This window comes from Xenopus laevis, chromosome 7S (genome assembly GCF_017654675.1).
Source record: "Xenopus laevis strain J_2021 chromosome 7S, Xenopus_laevis_v10.1, whole genome shotgun sequence".
Lineage (NCBI taxonomy): Eukaryota > Metazoa > Chordata > Amphibia > Anura > Pipidae > Xenopus > Xenopus laevis.
Window position 1 is genome coordinate 60,590,170 of NC_054384.1, and position 19,142 is coordinate 60,609,311.

The following is a 19,142-nucleotide window of genomic DNA, read 5'->3' on the forward strand; positions in this document are numbered from 1 at the left end:
GTGAGCTGTCATAGGAGCTAGTCTCACATGTGGGCAGCTGGAAACCCACACTCCAACACATAGTAAATACTAATTTCCATTATCCAGTGTATTTTTCCAATAAAGTCCTTCTACGTTGAACTTGTTGTAAATCACATCCGGACACCAGGATTTACATTATACATACATTCACTTAAATCATCCACAGTGGTTTCAAACAACATACTTTCTTCCATTAGGTCAAGTTTTCCTTTCTCTTGCCATCACCCTGGCACTCCTATCCCCACCTGTGAACAACAGGGAGATTTTTCTTTCGCTCTGCCGATGCTAGAATAGATTTGTTGGTGCCTCCATAAAGGGTTACCGCAATCCCCTATGAGTCCATACAATAGTAGTTAGAGGAGAGCACTCGCTCATTACTACCTGCTCATTCCTACCAGTCTGATACTCCCTCTGTGGCAATGTTCCCTCTAATTCCTTTTCGGCTATGTGCACAAAAAATATTTTGTGCAGACTTTTTAAACTTGCGTGTGCATTTTTAAAACGCTACGGTCACAATAAATGCAAAATTTTGTGTTTTATCGCCATATTCTTTGTGTGCACCACAATTTGTTGTGTGCACTGGCCTCAAAATTTGTGTGCGTGCGCATGAGCACAGAACTTAGAGGGATCATCGATCTGCTGTGCACGTCTTCTCTTTCCCCAAGCAGAAATTTCACAGATGATGGTCTCTTGGACTGGTGTCTGCAATATCTGGTCCTGTGCTCACACTTGCTCCCTAATTGATGGAGTATCCACTGTACCCTAGTTCCACTATCTCTTACTTGAACCATTGAGCTTTACCATACTAGCTTCCCTGACCTCCCTCATCCATGGGTACTTGCATGCTATCATGATCATGGTTATATTCCCCCTCCCTTTTAACACTAATGACATAGGATGTGATATAATACTTTATTATTAGGGATGCACTGAATCCACTATTTTGGATTCGGCCGAACCCCCGAATCCTTCGCGAGAGATTCGGCCGAATACCAAACTGAATCCTAATTGGCATATGTAAATTAGGGGTGGGAAGGGGAAAACATTTTTTACTTCCTTATTTTATGACAAAAAGTCACACGATTTTCCTCCCCGCCCCTAAATTGCATATGCAAATTAGGATTTGGATTTGGTTCGGCCGGGCAGAAGGATTTGGCCGAATCCGAATCCTGCTGAAAAAGGCGAATCCTGGCTGAATCCCGAACCGAATCCTTGATTCAGTGCATCCCTATTTATTATTGATCAGGGACTTCCTGAACAGCAGGGAAAGTAGCATTTTAGTTCCCTAGTTCCCTTGCATGTTCCTTTAGAAATGTCACACTTTACATAAGTTCATACTGTAGCTAATGTAGTTAAAATAAGATAAAGCTGATTCATTCCACTAAATTGTCTAGATCCATTAAGTGATTTCTCTCCAGGACTAGAGTCACTAGACCTTTGTACTTATAAACATCCCAGTTTTTCATTAACCAATGCAAATGTTAATGGGATTCATTATTTCCAGAAGTAATCACTTTCTTGGCTAAACAAATACCTATCGAATTCAATCTCTTCACTTGTACAGTGCAGATGGACCAAAAAATATGTATTAAATGATCTTGCAGAGCACTTAGTATAACCAATATGAAATATGACTAGCTAGTTAAGCCTTTCCTTGTGATTAATAAGCAAGTGTGTAAAGTATTGGAAACATTCCATCCAGCTCATGCGTCTTTAGCCAAGAGCTATTTGTGAATAATTCTCCTCATTAATTATACATTTGTTCTGACCAGTGCCAAAAACCAGCTGTGCCCTGCATGAACCCCAGTGCTGACAGAAACAGAGTTCTTCTTTAGTACTATACACTTTTCTGTGAATATATTGGAGATGAATGATGAAATGAGTTAATTAACTAACCCCAAAATACATTTATTAAAGTGATTTCTAGAGCCATTTAGCCTGCTTTTACCATACTTTATAGAATCCTATCAAAAAATTATTTTTCTTTAATTATTTCAGTTTTTATGCACTTTTACTTTACTAGCACTAGGCAGTTTTTCTGCTTTGCTTTTCAATGAAATCTATTCATACGATTCAAATTTTGCCGAATACGGATCAATTTGGCCAAAAAAAACCTTCGACTTAATTTCGGTTGGTCTTTTTCAATTCGAATGCTTTTCAAATTCGACCCTTGATAAATATGCCCCTTGATGTCCGAGTTATAGTTCTCCAAATCCATCAATATCCAAAGGGCCCCAATTTTTTTTAACTTGTAAGGGGGGCCCTGGCACCAATGTTTTTTTTTTTAAATATACTTTGGGGCCCCAATTTTTTTAACTTATAAGGGGGGGCCATAGCACCAATGTTTTTTTAAAAAATAAAAACTTATATAACTTATATGGGGGCCATGATCACCAATAGCTTTTTATAACTTGTGTGTGTGGGGGTGGATTACCTTTTTTAGTGCTGATGTCTGTGTGGTCTTTTAACTGTGCTGTAGAGTGGGCAGGATCTGGGGTGGGGGGGCCCTAAATATTTTGTTGTACGGGGCCCCCGTGATTTCTAATGGCGGCCCTGTATATAGATATATATATAAATATATATGAAGACGGCCCAAATGTTGGCGCCGAAATGTTGAAATAACACAGAAGATTTTTTTGCACTCTAAAGTGCACTCGGAGTGCGTTTCTTTTGGTTTGTATGTATGATCATTTTTACCAGCACCCAGGCATTTGTGGCAGTGTTTGTGAGTGCACCAGGCTGGACTGAAAATATATATATATTAGTATACAGGATAATAATCATGAAACGCACCATCAGTTATCCCATTTAAATTTCCCCAGTGTTGTGGTCTCTGCATAACACTGCTTGTGTGCAATTGGTATTGCTGGGATTTGACTCCTGACACACTAACTGCTTGCATAGATGTGGGACAGAGCAGTTAATTGTGGGAGACAAGGGTGCTGTAATGTATATAAATGCCTGTGACTGGCACTGTTACAAGTGGAACTGAGAGATCTTTTAGATAAAAACAAAAGCAGTTAACCATTCAGTGGCTGAACTACCGGGGGAGCAGGGGTTGCGAGCGAGCCAGGGCCCGCACCCCCTCAGGGCCTTCCGGCAGCTCGCGCGCCACTGTAATCCGGCCTGAAAATCACGTACGGAGGGGGGGGTGGGGGGCGGCTGCATGTTCCGCACCAGGGCCTGCCCCCCTCTAGTTACGTTGCTGTAAACATTTTACAAAGCAGCATAAAAAGTCCACATAGATTAATCTTGGTAGGCCGGAAAGAGCCTTTCACATTGTATTAGCTAAGTGCAAGGAAAACCACAAGCTTTCAGGGAGGACCCTTCCTCCGGCATATATCTGAAGAGATGCTCCAAAAGCTTGTATTATCTTAGCTAATAAAATCCTCCTTCTAAATTTCTCTTTATCTTGAAAAGAAGTCTAAATTTTATTTTAACAACTTTTTTCAACCCTCATCGCAATTTTTATTTTTTTACATTTTTTTTAGAGATTGGCAGCAAGTCCTCAGTAGACTGTATGGGTCACCACAACTGGGAGTATAAGCCATGTGTTATGGTTCATTAAACAGTCTGGTTGAGCAATCTAAGCAGCAAGTATAATTTGAAATACGCCACCAGTGAGTCGCTGAAAACAGTATTATATAACTTTGTTAAGATGGTCACCATCAAATGAAATTAAAGATTAGATAAATTATCAAAGCATCTTGAGGTGGATTGCGAGCTGCAGCCTGCACACGTGAAGGAATTTTATACTTCTGCCAAAGGACTAGTTTTTCCTTACTTCCAAAGTCCTGGTGCTCCTGCCTTGTATCTCCTGAATGCACTCCATACAGAAACGAAAACAACTCTTTGCTCCTCTCTAAAGAGTAAGGCACAAGAATTGGGCATGCTTTCGGATTGTTTTTTCACTTTGCCTCACCATCTTTTATATAAAGTAGGTCCTGTAGTCTGCATGAATAACACCCTCAGGCAATACCATCACATAGAAAAATATATGCTGAAGAAATCAAGAATGCATCATTGCAACAAAAACGCACTATTCTTTGCATTGTGTCACTCACAATATGGCTCAAAAGCTAGATACATGTCAAAATTCTACATTTCCTCTTTTGTCCATTCTATTAAGATAGACAAGTAGTTTTCCTCAAGTAACCAGGCAGTCTACCTTAGCGATACTGAAGTCTTTTGCATGTTTGTGCAGTCCCCACATGACGGCTGGGAAGGTTCTATGATTTAGTGTGAAGCAAGTGCACAATTATTCTCACAGAACATGTAGGTTAACTGTATGGGTCAAAGCATAAGGGCTATTTGGTAGACCCAGCTAGAACTGGTTTGTGCAGTTAGTAATATAAGTTCTCTCTTTGTTTGTGGAGGAGAGAAATATAATTTGGATTTGCAAGCTGGTTATAGCGTGAACATAATTTGCATAAGAAGAATTTGACATTCCCCAAGGGTAAAATAGAACTGACTTATGGTAGAAAGGGACATTGATATGTAGCTTACCTACCATGCAAAGAAATGATTGCAGGCTGTTTACCTTAAGTGTATTCCAAATCGGGAAACTAAAAAGGCTTATTTTTAAGTTTATTTTATTTCAATGTATCTATAGCATCAATGTAAAAAAGGCAAAGGGTATAATGCCTTGTAGGTTCATGTTAAACACAAGGCATTTCTTCTCGGTACCTTCAAATGAGATAATGTAATTTAGATCAATAGAATAACTGCACCTGCAAAATGTATTGTACACCCCCACCAAATGATTTACTGTGCAACAAATTAACTATTATAGGATCATTGATAGCATGTTAGATGACAAATTTTGTGCAACTTGGACCATGGGAACATTGATGCTGGAACTATGGAAAAAAAAGATGATTAAATAATACTAACTTCTGTAGTTTAAGCTCTCAACGGAAGGGAAGGCAAAATGGGGGGGGGAAGAATTGTTCACCTTCCAAACACATCAGAAACAAAGCCTATTTTTTTTCAATTGCTTTCCATTTTCTTTAATTTTTTTACCGTTATTTCAAAATTGAAGTTTAAAGTTTAACATTCCAGTCTCTGGTGTTTCAATCTGGCAGCTGTTATGCAGGTCCAAATTCTAAACCGTTCCAATTTGCTCCATTTAGTTGATTTCATTTCTCAGCAGCATCTGTGGAACATTAGCAGCTATGGCTTCAATTCTGACAGCTGCCTTTAATGAAACTCAGAGATTCTGCTCAGCAGGGACACAGATAAGAAATATATTAATAATGTATTAATTTAGAACACTTAGGAAAGAGTTGCTTTTTAGAAAGACATAAGGCTAATGGATAACAGGGAGGTTTTTCACCCATATTAAAAATGCACAACTGCAAGTGACAAATCTATCGAAAATTCTTTTCCATTGGCTATAATTGAAATTGCAGATGGTAAAACTAACGGAACCTGACGTTTCCTAGCAAGGCAACTTTAGGTGACTTCGGAAGAACGAATCAACACATTGGTGTTGTCATCTCCAATTTCAATTGCAGCCGGCAGAGAAGTATTTTCAGGAGATTTGTCACCCACAGCTGTGCATTTTTTTATCATTGGCGACAAATCTCCCATCAGCCATAGCACTAAGAAGGTGAAAAATTATGCTATACATTTCAATATTAGAAAAATGCCCACAAATAGAAAATAGAAAGCAACTGTAAAAAGACTTTATTTCTGGTGAAAACAACTGAACTGAGAAAACTTGGTGGAAGGTGAACAACCCCTTTAACCTATAGTGCGTCATTTACAATTTATCTAGGACATTTTTTTATCTTTCTGATCACAGGGCAGTGAAGAAAACCTTCCCCCACTCCCTCTGTGATATATACTGTTCATTAGTTGTAGCATTTCATTTTGCTTTGCTGTCATATGACTTACTGCTCCTGTGTCAGCTGAGACACCCTCAGAAAGGAACACTTTGTTGGTCTTGTTCTTTAACTTAAGACTTAATATATTTGCCTTTAACATATTCCTGGGTCACACATCAAGTGCTGTGACAATGTTTAATATCTACCTGGGGGACCACTGAACATGAAGGTCTATTATTTCTGTGCCTATATATGGTACTGGTTCCACTTTTATTTAACTTGTTCATTAAACTGTATGGCATATTGTAAGTAATGTAAGATCTTGACAATCTGGGCAGTTAAGAGGAAGATGAGATTCAATGCCGATAAATGTAAAAATATCCAAGCCACTTATACCCTTAATGGGACTGCACTAGGTAAATCCATAGTGGAAAATTACCGTATTCCTTGTAGATGACAAACTTGGCTGTAGCAAGCAATGCCAGTCAGCAGCATCAAGGGCAAATAAGGTATTGAGTTGTATTAAAAGGGGCATAGAGTCACGGGAGGAGGGGGTCATTCTTCCACTGTATAGAGCACTTATAAGGCCCCATCTAGAATATGCTGTACAGTTTTGGTCTCCAGTGCTCAAACAGGATATTATTAAATTTTTAGAGAGGGTACACAGAAGGGCAACTAAGCTGGTAAAAAGGTATGGAAAATTTTACATGTTCATTTTAAATGTAACATTTACATTAACTTTTAATATGTTATATAATGGCAAATTCTCAGCAACTTTTCAATTGGTATTCATTATTTATTTTTATTGTTTTTGAATCATTTTCCTTCTTCTTCTTCTACATTTCTTCTTCTACATTATTCCAGCTTTTAAATGGGGGTTATTGACCCCATCTAAAAACAAATGCTACTTTTTAATGACACATTTGTGTATTCAGTCCTTCTTCAATTCATATTTCAGTCTCTTATTCAAATCAGTGCGTGGTTGCTAGGGGAATTTGGACCATAGCAACCAGACTGCTGAAATTGTAAACTGGAGAGTTGCTGAATAAAAAGCGAAATAACTCAAAAAACACTAATAAAATAAAATGAAAACCAATTGCAAATTGTCTCAGAATATGACTCTCTACATCATATTGAAAGTTAATCATAGGTGAACAATCCCTTTAGGGGGGCCAGTTGTAAATTTAGGGGTCCACTTACGCCACTGGATATTAGATACAGGTATTAGATTATTGTCATACCTTTTGCCAAAGATCTAAAAGGGCAAACCATTTGGATGTTCTCAACTCTTTGATACCCATTTCTATTAATGATCACTTGGGCAGCTGTAAACAAAAAAAAGCCCTTATTTTTTTCTGTTAGAGAATCATGTCAAAGCTCTATTTAAGCTCTGTTAAAAGGGACAAATATAAACATAAAACATGATTTTTTATTTATTTATTATTTACAAGAATTCTACATAAGTTTCAGGGACACATAACCATTTTTTGTAGTGTAAATAAGCTTTTGTTTCATGCATAAACTCTGTGAATAGACCCATATAATATCAAGATCTATATAGTGTGATTGATAGCACTGTCATTTGCTAATTCTGTTATTCTAATATTTTGTTCCTGAAAAGCATTTGGTTTGTGAAAGAGGGCTCTATATATTTCATTTTAACAACATGTTATACTGGATATACAAGCAGGAGGAACACCTTGCTCCAGGTAGTTGGTTTGAGCTGCTGTTTTGGCTTATACACAGTTAAGAAATCGAATTATGGGAACCAACTGTTTAATTTGGTGGTGATTATACAAAATCATACACTTTTTTTTTTTCTTCACAAAAGTCCACAAGTTGATTTTTTTGTTCACCTGATACAAATTATAATACATTTGTATACAGCTATGTGTTAAGGAAACAAAGGGAAACATTCCAAAGTCTGCTTTAATGACATTTTAAAACTCTCAAAACTCTGCATTAAATAGAATATTTTGACAGATGCATAGAAACAACATACTCTTGTGACCTAAATCTATTCCATAAATACACCATATTATTATTCCTTATTATTCCATCAGTCCAGTGCTCGCTCACTAATATGCTCTTTTTAGCAATCTGCTCTCCCCCTCCCATAAAATATGCCCTGATTCTGTGTCTCAAAAGAATCAAAGTGAGCCTTTCTCCCTTAATGCTGCGCTCACTAGAAAACCAGTTTTGACACTATTTTATGGTTAGACCCTAAAATACTCCAGATGCAGATCATCGTATTGCATATATTTGAGCTAACTACAAATACATTTAATTAATAGGACTATTTTATTGTAGGAAGGTAGATAATGGTACCATAAATTAGGTTTGCATAACACTGTTATTTCAAAGTCTGATAAAAGTCTCTGAGGACATGGCTCAGTGAATGTATACAAATTTAACGCTGCATTCCTTGGGACCTGTTATACAGAATGCTTGGGACCTGGGCTTTTCCGAATAATGGGTCTTTCCATAATTTAATTTTAAGTCTACTAGAAAATCATGTAAATATTAAATAAACCAAATAGGCTTGTTTTGCCTCCAATAAGGATTAATTATATCTTAGTTTGGATCAAGTACAAGGCAATGTTATATGACTACAGCGATAAAGGAAATCGTTTTTAAAAATTTGGATTATTTGGATAGATTTGGAAGTGGAGTCATGGGAGATGGACCTTTTCATAATTCAGAGATTTCTGGATAACAGATACCATACCATATGCAAAATGATGGGCTTACAGTGCAGTTTTGGTCTTCATGTCTTAAAAAGAATATAAATTAAATAGCTAAAGTCCAAAAATAGCAATTAAGTTGATAAAAGGTATAACAGGTCTCTGTTATGACAAAAGGGTGGCCAAGTTGGGGCTGTTTACATTGGAGAAGATGTGCTTAGGGGGATATGACTATAGGACTATGCACTATAGGAAAGGTATAGCCTATAGCAGGCCCGAACTGGCAATCTGTGGGCTCTGGCAAATGCCAGAGGGGCTGCTATAAGGTGCCATAGAAAGTCAGTATTTAGTGGGCTGGTGGGGGCTGTCCGGGCCTCTATGTGGGCTGATTGGGCCTCTTTGTACCTGAAATGCCAGGGCCTATTTTAATTCTCAGTCTGGACCTGGCCTATAGGTATGTATACTCAAATTTCTTATACCTATGACAAACATTTGTTAGAATAAAAATATAATAGCGTGTCTGTGCACACCCCTTTTAGAATGGCATTTCTAAGTAGGTATCCTATAGCATGTATTTTCTCACAGAGAATCAATAAATTACAGTCACAGTCCTTATGGATTTACAGATTACAAATATAGGTCAACTAAAGTACTTGCAAAACTACATTTTAGTGTCAGTTTCTGTTGGTTCCGACAGAACAAAAGTTGGATTATCATATCCTTTTTTGCCTTTTTTCCTGGCATCTTTCTCATTTTGAAGACAAAAAGCACAATGGGGTGTTTCTACCTCCATTGTCTTGCTGAAGTTGGAGAAATCCACACGATATTTTCCTTCCTTGGTCTTGGACACAAGAGGTGCAAAACGGTATCCCCAGAGCACTTCCTCTGGAATGTAGGATGTACGCACTTGGCAGGTAGCACTTGTTGACTCAACAGTGCCATCAAGGAAGACCACTAGTTCAAAGTCATGCTGAAGTAACGTCTCAACAGACAACTCAAAGAAAGGGCTGTCTTTATCAATAATGTGATAAATTGTCAGTGGGGAAACAAAAAACAGATTCTCGCTTCCTGCGTCGACTGTAAATTCAATGTTGACTTGGTCTAGGATGATTGTCTCTCCTTCTGGAGTTACAGTAGTTCTCAAAAGCTTTCCGTAAATATGACTCCCAATTAGCAGACTCTTTCTGAGATTCGCCACTCTGATAAGTAGACAGAGTTTTCCTCCTCTCTTGCTTATTACTGCATTTTTGCTGAAAGTGATGGTTTTACCTCTTTTTTTGGGTCTTGAAATCTTAGCAAGAATAGCGCCACACATAAATGAGTTAATTATTACCCCCAGAATAGACTGAACAACCAGTAAAAATATTGCAGTGGCACATTGCTCAGTCACACAACGAAATCCATATCCAATGGTCACCTGCGTTTCCAAAGAGAATAGAAAAGAGGAGGTCAAGCCATTTATGTTTTCCACACAGGGAGTGTGATTTGCAAAAGGATTAAATTCTGGAAGGTCTTTGTGCAAATAGGCCACAGCATACCACAACAGGCCAAAAAGGAACCAGCTTCCTAAAAATGCAGAAATAAAAACTGTCATTTTGTACCTCCATTTAAGGTCCAAGATGGTTGTCCAAATATCTGCTAAGAATGCCACCCTTGATTTCTCTTCCACATTACCAAATTCAATATTACACCTGCCATCCTTTGATACAAGGCGGCCCCTGTGTCGTTGGCACTGTGCCAGGCGCAAGTTTAATTTCTTCCGAACATAAGAAAACATTCTGACCTGGAGCCGCGGTGTCTGGAAGAGAGGTAAAAGTCAGAAAGAGGTTGTTCACTGGAAAGCAAGTCTAGAGTGTAAAAAATAAACTTTAAATGAGTAATTTCTTTTACTAAGTATTTTCTATGCCCAAGCACTTTGGAGCCATGCCAAATCATAACAAGGAGCAGGGCACAATTTCTATAGCAAAGGATAAAAGAGAGACTAGAATGACTGCATCACATGAAGCCCCCAATTTTTATCAATATATATTGTCTTTTGCATCAAGCTATAAAAATAAAATCTTTTTTTTTATCTTAGATTTACTTATAACAACTTTCCATATTAAGACTGCTTCAGCCTTTTCCTAGTTTAACCAAGCAGTAAGTTCTAAGATCATGCCTCGGGTTATACTTTTACTTTTTTATGCTGCCAATGCAGGAGTAGACCGTGTAATATAAAAGTCTGATTCTAAACATAGCAAAATGCATTAAGTCAGTTTCAGAATATAATATTTAAAGAAATGGTAATGGGGAAATGACTTGCTTCCACAGTAGCCTGTGTAATGCTATTCACAGTACAGGTATGGGATCCATCATCTATCTGGAAACTGCTATCCAGAAAGCTCTGAATTACAGAAAGGCCTTCTCCCATAGACCCCATTTTACACAAATAATATGAATTTTTAAAAGTTATATCCTTTTCCTCTGAAATAATAAAACAGTGTCCTGTACTTGATCCCAACTAAGACATAATTAATCCTTATTGGAAGCAAACCCAGTCTATTGTGTTTATTTAATGTTTACATGATTTTCTAGTAAACTTAAGGTATTAAGATCCAAATTATGGAAAGATCCATTATCCTGAAAACCAAAGGTCCCAAGCCCATACCTGTATTTCAAAGAGCATGATGCACAATTTCAGGTATGTGATCTGTTATCCAGAAGGCTTTGAATTATGGGAAGGCCTTCAAATATAAACTCCATTTTAAACAAAACACATTTTTCAAATTATTTAATTTTTTGTAATAATAAAACAGTACTTTATACTTCATCCCAACTAAGATAAAATTAATCCTTATTGGAGGCAGAACAACCTGATTGGGTTTATTTAATGTTTAAATGACTATTTAGCAGTCTTAAGCAATGGAGATCCAATTTCTTATCCAGAAAACCCCAGGTCCCAAGCATTCTAAAGAAGTACAGTGTTTGCCAAGATCTAGTACCCATGGAAATTAATCAAATGTTTTTAAACAGTTACTTGTAAACACTACCTGCTGATTGGTTGCTATGGGTTAATTAAACCTCTTGCATCCTATATTATATAACTCCTATGCTAACAAAGGGGGAAAAATAGTAAGTCATTAAACAGGAAAAATATGTAGTATGTAAAAAACATTTCATTATGCACATTTATATAGGTTTAATATAAGTTTTGAGAACCAGTAGAAGTATTTCCACATCTATAGAATATGGAGTATGTAAAAAAACATTTCATTATGCACATTTACATAGGTTTAATATAAGTTTTGAGAACCAGTAGAAGTATTTCCACATCTATAGTTTGCACCAATGCGCAACAAATGTAATAAATGATCTTACTGTAAAATGTATTTTCTGCTTAAAAATTATGCCATCTTTAAGCAGGCTTAAAACATATTTAGAATTAAAGGGAATAAATACCCCTTTTTTGTGAGCTCTTTTCTCTTGCAGAAAAGGTGCAACACCACTTTTTTTTTTTTAAACACTTTATTTTCATTTTTAACAACTGATATTATCAAGTATCTGTGACAATAGTTTTCAGTTATTAAGTAGCAGGTAATGAAAATCACAAGGTACAATCAAGAAAATACTGTGAACAGTACAATTAGAGCATTTTTGAGTGCTGTATGTAAACTTATACAACATAGAGGAAAAAAGAAGAAAGAAAAAGAAAAAAAAAGGCAAAAAAAATCGTATATGCAGGCTTAGAGTGACGATCAAGTAAAATTTCTAAGAGGGGGTCAGGTGTTAACTGTCGTTTCAGATATAGTGTGAGTCAACTTTCAGGGAAGCAGGAGACCCAGTAGTTCCATGTCTCAATATATTTGGGCATTGAAGTGTTACTAAGTGCCGAGAGGTACTCCATACGCTTTATTTCCACAATCTTATTCTGTAACTCCCCCATCATGGGCTTGTTGGGTTGTTTGCAACACCACTTTTTTTTATCTGCATAGACACACCTGATTCCACAGACTGAAATTAAGTCATATTAATCCCTTTCCCAACATCCCTTAAGCTGACAGTGTAATACAACCCCTCTCTTACCTTGTTCCATTGTGAAGAGATGGATTCTGAGACTTTCCACAGTGGGTGGTGCACTGATTTTTAGGATTTCAAGTCCCAGAATCCATCACTTCACAATGGAAAAGATAATGGGGGGGGGGGGATCACTCTGTGAGACACATTGCCAAATATAGTTATTTATAATAAAAAAAAATGTTATTTACAAGTTCTATTGTATTTCCCCAGCACTGATGAACTGATGAAAAACGAATTACATTTCATATATTTATTAATCATTTTATATAACAGTGCAGGAAAGTTAAGGTCAAGAATCAGATGTTTGCTTTTAAACAGGTAAAATCAGTAAATACTTTGCTTAGCAAACTTTGTACCCAGTACCGTACCTGGAGGGGGCAGCCCTGGCGCGAGACATGCCGCAGGCCCCCCACCCCCCTCTGTACGCGATTCTCCGCAAAGAAAACAGAGGCGCGCAATTTATAGCAGCGGTGTAGGTGCTGGGGGGCCCTGAGGGAGTGCGGGCCCTGGCCCAATCGCACCCCCTGCTCCCCCGGTAGTTTTTACCTTTTAATACAAAACCCCATACATATTTTGGGGCTGCAGTACAGGTCAATACCTAGATTATCTCACTATAAAATTACACTTTCACTTCTGTTTCTGATCAGACTGCAAGTGTCAGAAAAAGTTAAGGCATTACCTTCATAGATTATCTAGTATCTAGTACTGTGACCTGTCCATCTTTCCTTTGATAGCAAGAGATTTAGAGGGAAATACAGAAAATGATGTGGGGTCCTCTGGTGTAAAGGTAACCTAAAAAAGTTTGTCCTTTGTTTTTTGCATTAGTATATTAGAATTTTTTTTTTTGGTGAAACCTCAAATATCATGAACACTGTTTTTTTTTCTCAATTACATCTTAAATGTTTAAGTCCATGCAGGACGTGTCCTTATTTTTGTTCACATAAAAGTGGTACTGCCCAAATATATGAAAGCCTAATAAATCTCATAAATGATAGCCGTCATAGTGCTAAACTAAAGTACTGTGTTCAAGAAACACAGAAGCAACAAGTAGGGAGACCAGGCAGGCATCATTACTGAGGACTCGGTAAGAAAATATTCACCTACCTGTGCAGTGATTTTTAGCTGGAAGAGTATGAGTAAACTGTGTTGCTTTCTCTGGTTATATTGAATACATGTAGACTAATAAGCTAATATGCTGTTCTATGCCAATTAGCTTTACTGTAAATAGTGCAGCTATTATTCTGGTGAACTGATCTATGATTGGTAAATACAGTGAAGTTACTTCCTTTACTAAACAACGTTTCTTTAAGTGAGAAATTGAAAACACCTATTCAAAACTTTTGTAGTTTGCTTTTTTGTTGGCAGCAAAACCTTTCTATCATGTTGCTATGGAACAGAGTCACAAAGAAAACCCCATTGGCTTAAACAGTGCTTTACATTTTCTCGAAATGGAAAAAGATCCAGACAATTCCCTAAATTTTACCACTAGTGTCAAAGACATAGTTTTCAAAACACTTGTAACCTAAAAACATAGAAACCAAGGAAAAGCACCTATTCATGTGTCATGTGCCAACCTGGTAAACAAAATGAGCTGCCTGCACTGAAGGGTGTTTACCTGGTACGTTACTCTATCCAGTACTGTATATCCCAATCCTTCTACAAGGTGATTATGGTTGGGGTCGATAAATTAAATTAAAATTGGTTTGGAACCAGTTGGCACTTTACCTTTCCTTCTCTCTAGTTAGGTAATGGGGGGAAACATAAAATAACATGGGGTTCTTGAACCACGGAGCACGGGTCAGGGGCATGGTAGAATGAAGCTTCTCTGCTTCTATCCTGTTGCTTATGGTATGGTGACTTGCTGTAGGTATAATCTAGAATGAATGTTAATCTGCCCCAACAGAAAACAATTGCTGAACAATAATTATGTAACAATTTCAAGTCTGCCTGACCTTATTCCTTGTACCAGCAGGAATTAGACTTTAGCATAGGAGATGTTCTGCTTCAGCTGATATAATCAGGCTTGTGACAAGGGTACAAGCTCCCTTTCAACAAAAAACTAAAATTCTCTTGTAGTTCATCAAGACTGTATGCAAGAAAGCATTCTAAACTTTTCATGAAATATTGAGAAATTTGAGTATTTTTATGGACAACACTTTATTTTCTTTATTGTTTGGCAAATTGTTGCATAAAAAATGTTTTTTTACAGTCATGTTTAAAGGAGAAGGAAAGTAGCCAAATGTTAGGCATCTCCAAGTGATTGTATTGACTTACTTGAAACCCCGGGCTGGTGCTCCTATCAGCAGAAAACTGCACCGGCCCGGGGTTCTTCCAGGGAGCAGCACGGAACGCTTCTCTTCCGGCTTCCTCTGTCTTCTCACAGTTGCGCATGTGCATTAGAGTGAAAAGCAGAACTTTAACTAAAATTTCAGCTTTTTCATTTTACTGTGCATGTGTCTTCCTCTGGAAAATTTGAAGACAGAAGATGCCAGAAGAGAAGCGCTCCGTGGTGATGATGAAATAACCCCGGCCGGTGCAGTTTCTGCTGATAGGAGCACCAGCCCGGGGTTTCAGGTAAGTAAATACCTTCACTTCGGGGTGCCTAACATTTGGCACCACCAAGTGGTTAACAATTTTCCTTCTCCTTTAATATAGCAATGGGATATAATTATTTCCATTTAAACAAATGATCGTGTGTACATTGGCTTTCAAAAAATTGTGGTGACTTCAGTTAGAGATTAGTACGCAACTGTACGCCATAATTGTAACCCACAATATAAAGAATATTTGGCTGCCATCTTGCACAATTATTATAGTCATAAAGTAACAGACTATTTCTACGTGTGCAAAGACAGAAATAAGAAAACCTTAGATTCATTTCATTTAAAGCATCTTTATATAAAAGCAATTATTGGTTTTGGATAATGTTGTACCACATCTGTAACCCATTGTAACCTGTCAGACTTTTGCTTTCACTAGTTAATGCCACCTGATGATTATTAGGGCATTTGAAGCTTTTTCCCCTTTGTTTCAATGCTAACGAGAAGGAAATGAAGCAAGGGTTCTGCCATTTCCAAGATACCTGGTACGTGGTTTTTGGATTATATAAATTATTGAGTTAATTTTGCTCCAGCAGAGTAAGAAGTATGGCAGTCCCCACATACATAAAATATAAACATGCAACTTTAAAATTGACTCTTTGTGCATAACATCAGACGCCCATGTTTTTTTTACTGGACATTGACAGTAAAACATACAAAAATTAAACTCAACACGAAAATAGGTTATATTTTCAAATTTGTTGAAAAGGATGTGTCTGCATTACATTTTAATGTTAGGTAAAAAAAAAGCTCATTTTGCAACCATATATATTTTACATTTAAGAGTTTTAAAATTGGACTTAACCTTATTACTTACCTTTTATCCAATACTCCCACTTATTAGTCTGGGTAGGTTCAGAGTCCTTTTTTAATTGAGTGATTATTTTATGGCTTACACCTTACAGGTCCCTCAATAACTGAGAAAGAGCTAGCAATCCCTGTTATATATGCGCCACGTCCATGCAGAATCTGGTTGTACCTGGAAAAGGTGGAGGGGAGGAATTACTAATTAAGTGCCTCTAAATAGAACACATCCCTGCAGCAGTTAGCACTGGAGCTGAACATGATGCTGTATCCTGCCCACTTTTAAGAAGTTGTAATCTTCTGGAGCAAACATAACTTTTTCAGTAAGACGTTTTATTACATTCACGGTGCACTGGTGCAACCGATACAATTTGCAAACCTACTTCCGCTGTTGGAATTGGTTGGTAAACAGTTTCCAGGTTAACAAAAGCTATATTAAATTCACACAAAGGCATAACTTTTCCGCATTGCCAATATTTTCAGTTACCAACTTTTATTACATTCCCCATTACATTCCCCATTATCCTCAGCACTTATTAAGACCTTTATCAAGATGCCTCATAATGTACAATCAACCATCTAAATACACAGTGCAAATTTTGGCACCAATTATGTCAGTAAAGAATCTCCTACTCCTGCATAGTGATGAGCCCAGCGTATCAACCTAACAAAATGCAGTGTACAGAAAAGACTTCTGCCAAGTGACCAATTTAGGCGAATCCATGTACCAAAATGAAAAGTAACAAAAGAAAAAATAGTAGCAAAGGAAACAATTGAAACAATTAGTGTGAACAAACTGTATGTAACCATAAAATACATAATCTGACCTTCCCTTCATCAGTGGCAGCCCCCCAAGATAATGTGCACAAATTAACCCGTCTAAAAATGATTGCCAATATAAGTTGAAAGACCGATATGAGCCTAGCAATGTTGCTGCCTCCTACATATACTGGAGCAATACCATCTGTGCAGCCCCAGCAGAAAGGCCCATGGCATGCACACTTAGGAGAACTCGTCCACAAAAGGGAGTAGCAATGTATTGCAGGTCTAAACCCACCCGCATGAGTTGGCATGTATACAGGGGCATAACAACAACCCTCTGCAATGCCACTACCTGGAAACTTAGCTTAAACTTATGTCTTAGCACATGGAACACGCTCTATACAGGAGAAGTCTCATACTATGTCCAATAAGTCTTCTAGTGCACTATGTCACAATGATAAAAACAAGTTTCCACATATATAGTGCAAAAGAGAAATCACAAAAAACAATTAAGGGGTAATGTTTTATTCAGTCTTCTCGAAGCCACAGTCTGGAATGAGTAAATCCAGTGTTTTCCACAATGTAATAAAAGTTTGTCCATTCCCTCCTCTCCCTGGGGAGGAATATAGTCAATAGGCATGTCACTGATAATGTCTTTTATGGTTACATATAGTTTGCTACAATTATTTATTTTGTTACTGCATTGTACTCTATATAAAATTTTAATATATAAAAGTATGCACACAGAGGATAAGTAGCATAATAAATACAATAAATATACACAAAGCTTATATAATGTAAGAACCTACAGCTGTGCCATGTGGTAAGAGAGACAATAGGAAGAAACTCCCTTCCCATTAGAGCTTACAATCTAAGTGTTATGGCAGGCAGTCCCAAGTAAGTGTATATTTTGTAAGATGAGGGCAATATTGCTAGAGGAAGGCCAGTAGTGGCTTGATGCCACTGTCATGCATTCGGTTATAAGATTTAACTTTAGGGGGCATATTTACTAAAACTTGTATTTTTCAGATTTTTTTTATTAAAACAAGTTCGACCTAAATCCCAACCACTATCTGGCTTTATTTACTAACAATTCGGAGCGACAATTGGATATACAGGTAAAGTTGTGACAGACAATTTGTATCATACAACTTTTTCGAAGTCTTGCCCAAAAAAACCTGAAAAATTAAAATTTTCAAACTAAAGCTACTAATTATTCGGATTATCAAATGAAAACCAGCATCAAACAGCCCAAAACTATCGGCAATCATGAAGGCAAAGGGACATCTGCCAATGACTTCTACATGATTTCGACAGGATTTAGCTTTAGTATTTTTGGACCTTTCACAGCTTTAGAGCATAATAAATCTCGAAAATTCGAGGTTTTTTTCCTATAAAAATTTTCAGAAAATTCATAAATAAGTCCCCAAATTGTCAGCCTTTTAAGTGAAAACTTTTATTTATATTGTATTTTGGCTCTCACACATTTATTAAAAATAGGAAACATACAGTCTTTCCATATGTTAATGTTACAGTAACTTATCAAGGTAGTAGAATATTGACTATTCTATCAAGTGTTCACTGCAAAATTTTCCAAGGCAGGAGCATGTCGATGGTTTGGTGAGTTTTGCCAAATTTCCTATAGTAATCATTCATTGTCAAGTCGTGCATATCCTCTCCATAATTAGGCTCTGCCCAATTATATTCAGTGGTATGGCAATACATGTAGCAGACACTGTGCTGTTAATTTTCACAAAGAATATTTCTTACAATATCTGGTATTTTATTTTCCTCTGAATGTCCATAGCATATCCTGAAGTGTATCCTTATGTTTTTCTTTTTAATTCCTGCATACCATTGTCTGGGGGACCTGCATGCACCTGTGAGGGACAGACCCATAGTGTTCCTTCCAGATGAAGCATCATTACACTGCTTGATAATTAGCTGAATTTTATCTACTGCTTTGCTCAGAAATGTGTTGCACTCACGTACAATCAGCTACAATCACCTTCTAGCACTAGTAAGAACGTAGTGGATCCAACCCACTTGGGACATTTCATGAAGTATTACAACATTAAAATACCTACTGCTAACTATGTGCTACAATTACATTTGGTTTTCATTTGAAATGTTGAAACAATCTCAACCAATCATCTGAACCATGATCACAATGTAATTTATGTGAATGCAAATCAGGATAACTTGCAAGGGAGAGGGGGTTTGTTCTAAAAAAAAAAGACATACTTTATTTCCGAAACTCCAGGCTTTGGGGAAAATTTGCAGGACCAGCCTCGTGTTGTGTAATTCACAATCCTTGTGTGAATAAAGTGGATTTGCCAATAACAGCATTAATCTGCAAGACATATTGTCATTTGGCTGGTGTCTTA

At 37.1% G+C, this 19,142-nt stretch overlaps 1 protein-coding gene across 1 annotated transcript; it reads right to left on the reverse strand.

Moving 5' to 3' along the window:
- Nucleotides 1-8,907: 8,907 nt before the first annotated feature.
- Nucleotides 8,908-16,183, reverse strand: kcnj1.S (potassium inwardly rectifying channel subfamily J member 1 S homeolog). Its single transcript, XM_018228423.2, has 2 exons — nucleotides 16,007-16,183; nucleotides 8,908-10,331 (listed from the first exon to the last, which is right to left on the reverse strand). The coding sequence occupies exon 2, from the start codon at nucleotides 10,308-10,310 to the stop codon at nucleotides 9,195-9,197; it is 1,116 nt and encodes a 371-aa protein (XP_018083912.1). The 5' UTR covers nucleotides 10,311-10,331; nucleotides 16,007-16,183; the 3' UTR covers nucleotides 8,908-9,194.
- Between the last annotated feature and the right edge of the window lie 2,959 nt (nucleotides 16,184-19,142).

What these genes read in the sequence shown, in the direction of transcription:
- kcnj1.S (XM_018228423.2), bottom strand. Translation starts at nt 10,310, where the DNA reads ATGTTTTCTTATGTTCGGAAGAAATTAAACTTGCGCCTGGCACAGTGC.